The 5,987-nt window shown below is 39.8% G+C and overlaps 1 protein-coding gene across 1 annotated transcript in view; it reads left to right on the top strand.

The window, feature by feature from the left end:
• The window catches only part of CLASP1 (cytoplasmic linker associated protein 1), a 303,536-nt gene that overhangs the window by 133,398 nt on the left and 164,151 nt on the right, over nt 1-5,987 (top strand). Inside the window, exon 8 of the mRNA XM_023514808.1 lies at nt 2,572-2,639. Coding sequence (XP_023370576.1) covers nt 2,572-2,639 — 68 coding nt within the window. The remainder of the gene's footprint in view (nt 1-2,571; nt 2,640-5,987) is intronic.

Below are 5,987 nucleotides of genomic sequence, written 5' to 3'. Positions count from 1 at the left end.
TATATTGCTTTGGGTAATAAGGACATTTTAACAATGTTGATTCTTCCCAGCCATGAGCATGGTATGACTCAGCTCCAAACCATCAGCTTACTTGCTAAAGTTCTGTCCTTTAACTCTCCTTCTTGACAGGAGCCTCTGTGGAAAGCTGGCTCCAATCGGCCATCTTGCCCCCCCCCCCCAAGAAATTAATTTTAAATTGCAATCCAAAGATTCAAAATAAACAAAAGAAATTTGGTGGCTTCAGAGGGTAATAATTAGTTATGTATTCAATGTCTTTGAACATATAAAACTCACCCTTTTGGTTTGTGTAAATTGATAGTTCCTAAGAGAGGTATTTTGTATTTTGGTGCTCAGACAAAGCCAGTCCTTCCATTCCTAAGGAATGCCTTGTTGATGTCACACTGTCTCTTGAGGTGATAACTTTGATAGAAGCCATTGTGTCAGCATTATTGAGCAGAGGAGGAGAGAACTAGTAAGATAGGAATGTGACAACAAAGGGAATTCTGGATTAAGGTGCAAGAATCAGTAACGGTGGGGTTCTTACACCTTGTTGTTTGGACCTACAAAGTTATGGGTAATGTGCCCACAGTGAGTAGATCTTAGCACTGATAAAGAATCTACAGACTCTTAACATAGTTGCTATTTTTAATGGTGAATATTCTTCCAGTAATTTCAGAACAACCAGGCTAGAGGTATGCTCAGGTCTAACTTGGGAACTTGCAGTCATGCTCACGTCAGAGGTGTGGTTGTGACACAATAAAGTGGCATGTTAGTCAGGGCTTGCCCTGGCAGCCTGTGGTAGTGGTAATATTCATGAGTTTGTCAAGCCATTGGAGATCTTTGTCCCTTTTAAAAGGGAAGGTAATGGAAACATCATAAGAAATGTATTCTAAGGCATCTTTCTCGGTCTTTAATAACCACTGGATTTGAAAGTGAGTGATAGTTTTCCTCATATCTGATCCTGAGATGGCAGTGAATTTTTGTTAATCACTAATGGCTGCCTGGAGCAGTTTTGAGAAGGATTATGAGGGAGCTCCTCTGGGCTTAATGGAAAGTTGGCCTGAAATGACCACTGATAACTCCCATGAAATAAGGAGAGGCAGTGTGTTGGGCTGGTTCATCCCTTTCATTTGCTGATGTGTGTTTTTGGCTTCCCTATTCCTTAAAATGTAACCTCCAGAGGATAGGAACTTAACAGATTAAATAGCACCTAGCTCTTGCTAGGCACATAATGGGCATTCAAGTATTTGTTGAGTGAATGAACAAATGAATAGACTAACGCAGAACGTGTGTGAAATAGTTGAAGTTCTCTAGAGAGAAGGTGAGGATGTGTCAGACTACGTAGGGGATGTAGGGCGTTTCAATGCCAAGGTGAAACGATCCTTTAATAAAATAAATGGGATGCAGAATTTTTTCAGCTGAAGATTCTCTAGTCATGTTTGTTTCTAGAGAAATTATTTACAGAATTTTTGAATTGAGTATTAAGTAAGCATAAGCCCTTGTAGTGTAATTTTTGTGCTTTTTTTGGTGGGGGCAGAGTTTCACTCATTCTTCTTGGGGGTGAGTGCCATGGTGTCATATCTCACAGCAACCTCAAACTCCTGGGCTCAAGCAATTTTCTTGCGTCAGCCTTCTGAGTAGTAGCTGGGACTACAGGCACGTGCCACAACACCTGGCTAGTTTTTAGAGATGGGATCTCGCTCTTGCTCAGACTGGTTTCTAACTCCTAAACTCAAGCAATCTGCCTGCCTCAGACTCCCAGAGTCTTAGGATTACAGGTGTGAGCCACTGACAGGCCTAAATTTTGTGCATTTTGAAAAGCTTTATCCTAAGTAATTGACAGTCTGTGCTTAAAAGTAGGAGAAGTATACTGTTTTCAGAATGAATACCTTTTTTTTTTTTTTGAGATAGAGTCTCACTTTGTCACCCTAGGTAGAATGCTGTGGTGTCATACCTCATGGCAACCTCAAACTCTTGGGCTCAAGCAACTTCTTGCCTTAGCCTTCCAAGTAGCTGGGATAGGCACTCACCATATAGCCTTGCTATTTTTAGAGACGGGGTCTCATTCTGGCTCAGGCTGGTCTCGAACTCGTGAGTTCAAGCAGTTCACCCGCCTCGGCCTCCCAGAGTGCTAGGATTACAGGCATGAGCCACCGAGCCCAGCTCCTTTGTGTGGGCTGCTCAGTTAATATAACATCAGAGAGCAGGAGCTCTGGATTTTCACTCTCTGGGCTAGGATATCCACCTCACTATGTTACCTTAAATAAGGTATAGGGTCTTGATTTCTTTATCTGTGGCATGGGGTTGGTAAGAACCTTTATATGGCTGTTAGAAAAATTATACGAGCTCTTCCAGATATACCCATAGAACTCATTCTTGACCTGTAGTATGTGCTTAATTATTATTGACTATTGTTGATGTTGCTGAAATAGTTGCTGTTTTTTTGTTAGGTGGGTTTGTATCATTGACTTTTGGGGGCCAGGAGGGCTCAACTTCACATTAGTGTTTTAATATAATTGGCTGTAAAAAGTGATAGTTAATAGTTTCTGTGTATTTTTGCCTTTCATACAGGTTGAATGTAATTTTTACAAAATTTGATGAAGTCCAGAAATCCGGGAACATGATACAATCTGCCAATGGTGAGTGTAAAAAGCAGTCTCTGCTTCTGCTTTTTCAGTTTCATGTTAGTAACACTTACGCTATTTGTGAATAGGTGAATTAGTTTTTTAGTAAGGGTTTCTAGGTCTTCAAACTTAACCTCCATTCACTCACTTTCCCAGGCCAGAAACTATGGAGTTGTTATTGACTTTCTTTCATACAGACTGAATCCATTAACTAATCCCATTGGCTTTGCTTTTAAAACTGCATGCTGAATCTCAGTAATTCTCATCATCACTGCTATTGTCTTCCTAGTTCCAGCTGTCATGCATGCTGTTTACCTGGGCTCTATGGTATTTACCTAACCAGTATCTTTTCTCCTGTTCTTTCCCCATGCCTAAAGTCTGTTTTTCACATAGCACCCGGGCTTACCTTTTTAGAAGGTAAATCAGGACATGTCAATCGTCTTTTACAAATTCTCCAAAGGCTTCCTTCCCATCATACCCAGACTGCAACTCAGAGGCTTGCTATACCCCACCAGGCTCTGCATGATTAGCACCTACCACCATTCTGATGTCATTCCTACTGTTCTTTCTTAAAGTTCTCTTCGCTCCTGCCACATTGGCCTCCTTGCTGCTTTACAACATTCTGAGCATCTTCTGTTTGGAGGCCTTGGTGTTTATGATTCCTTCTGCCTGAAACATGAATCCCCTGGGTATCATTGTGGCCTTCTCCCTCTCTCCACGCAGCTCTCGTCTTGCATAGTATCACTTCGTTACAGAGGCCACCCAGAACGGCACATTTAGGAGCTCTCTGTGTCCTGACCCTGCATGAGTTTTCTTCTTAGTGATCGTTACTACAAAGTACTTGTTTAGTCTAGTGGGAGTGAACTTTATTTTATTCACTTTATTTCCCAATATTTTATTCTCACTGAGCATGAGTTCAGTGCCTTGAAGAATCTCTGGCATGTGACCAGTGTACAATAAGTAATGTTGAATAAATAAAGATTGTGATGTCAGTTGTGACCTCTTGTTTCCAGTTCTTGCATTCCTTTCACTATCCTTTGTGATGATATTTGAGGACAGGTGGGTAATTTTTTGTGATTCCAGAAGGAGAGGAAGTGACAGGAGGGATTTAACGTGTGAATGAAGACTCATCAAAAAGTTAATGTCCAGGAAGAACTTAGTTCTAAGTCTAGAAGTCTGTTTACTTACTTACTTACTTCTAAGTCACTCATTGCATCATACCTATTTCAGAATTTTTAGTGATCTTACATCATAGCCTTCAAAATTTGAGTATCTTGAGGTTGTAAAGAAAAGTTTGAGTGCTTTTCCCCAGAGTGACTTGGTACACGAGGGTAGAACAAGTGACAGAGTGTAGGGCTTTAGACTCACACTCTGCTGTGTACTTATCATTATTCCATTATTATTCCAAAGGAATTTTTCTTCAGATAGCATGTTTCGTATAAAGTGCTTAATGTGATCTAAAAATGCTTTCATTAATCTTCCTTTTTTATTTTACACATGATTGTAAAAACATAATAGGAAAAATAATATTTACCATGATTCAGCTGTTATGTGGTACCAATAAAAACATAATAGAAAAACAAATAATTTTCCATTTTTTTCATATTTTGTTATATTTCCTTTTCCCTTAACTGTATAATTTGTATATAACTTTAATCATAGTACAGTTTTCGCTTTTTTACTCTGTACTTTTGTGTATGCTATTGGTATGTAGTTAAAAAAAGTGTCATTGGTAGAGCTGGGACCAGAACGATGACATCTGTTTCTGTGCTGGTGATGAGCAGAGTTAATGTGTGTCATGGTCAAGTAGATGGATGCTTTTACTTTGTGTGAGTGTGTGTATGTATTTGTTTAAGAATTGTTGACACTGAGACAGAAAGTACTGGGGAAAGAAGTAAAAAAGTAGTGGCAGAAAAGCAAATCTGTGCTTCATGTAGCCAGTATTACAACTATGAAGTGGAATCTCATTATAGTGCTGGCTTTGGGGAGAAAGACCTCATCCACACTAGGATCCTTGCCTGGGGGAGTATACATGTATTCTGTGGGTTTCACTGAATATTACACATATGATTTAATCCTCCAGAATACCAATTGTATGGCATTGAGTGTATCACAGCAAGGTTTCCTTCTCAGTACCTAGGCGTAAGTATTACCCACAGAATTCTCTTATTTTTTGTGCATGTGTGTATCTGTGGGCATAGGAGTTGGGTTGAGGATGAAAACAGTTCTTTTAGGCACCTATGGTAAAAATAGCAAATGATAAGGAACCCTTAACTCAAAATTTCTTGGAAGTCTTTAATTTCAGCTCTTTACTCTATATGTGTATCTAGATATCTATGTATTTATTTTAATCATTAGAGCCAGAATATTTGTTTAAAGAAAAACAAGTAATATAAAGGCCTATATATTCAATTTTAGAATTACTGACGTTGCTTTGAGTATAGTGCACTGACATCATCATAGCTCACTGTAACCTCAGACTCCTTGGCTCAAGCGATCCTCCTGCCTTAGCCTCCTTTGTAGTGGGACTACAGGTGTTCATCACCATACCTGCCTAATTTTTCTGTTTTTAGTAGAGACAGGGTCTTGCTCTTGCTTAGGCTGTCTTGAATTCCTGAGTTCAAGCAATCTTCCTGCCTCAGCCTGCCAGAGCACTAGGGATTATAGGTGTGAGCCACAGCCTGAGCCCTAATCCCTTTCTTTACAGTATCTTTGAGAGATTAGTAAGATGTTCAATAGCTGTCAAAAAATACTAACACTCTGGGAGACTGAGGCAGGTGGATTGCTTGAGCTTACAAGACCAGCCTGAGCAAGAGCTAGACTCTGTTTCTAAAAATAGCTGGGCATTGTGGTCAGTGCCTGTAGTCCCATCTACTCAGGAGACTGAGGCAAGAGGATTGCTCTTGCCGAAGAGTTTGAGGTTCCTGTGAGCTATGATATGCTATATATGCCCACATAGCTACTGTGGGCAACAAAGTGAGACTATGTCTCAAAAAACAAAGGACCCCGTCCCCCCCCACCCCCCACCTAGTTTCCTTCTTCCTTTCATTTTCTTTCTTTTCCTTTTCTATTTCTCTCCTTCCTGCCCTCTTTTATTTCCTTTGTCTCAATAATTCCTTTGAACTCTTTTGGACTGTTCTATTTTCTCTAAATTCATCCATTTCCTGCTGTCTCTGTGTCGCTATATGGCTTAGATTACAGCTTTCCTGAACTAATGTATTAGTTCTAGGAGATTTTGTAGCATCCTTGGAATTTTCTACACTGACAGTTGTGACATCTGCAAATAGGAAGAGTTTTATGTCTTTCCAATCATTATGCCTTTAATTTCTTTTTTATGCTTATTGTACTGACTTGAACTTCCAG

Source organism: Otolemur garnettii, unplaced genomic scaffold (genome assembly GCF_000181295.1).
Source record: "Otolemur garnettii isolate 467f Iridium unplaced genomic scaffold, OtoGar3 scaffold00059, whole genome shotgun sequence".
In the NCBI taxonomy this organism is placed as follows: domain Eukaryota; kingdom Metazoa; phylum Chordata; class Mammalia; order Primates; family Galagidae; genus Otolemur; species Otolemur garnettii.
This window is presented reverse-complemented; position numbering and strand designations above follow the sequence as displayed.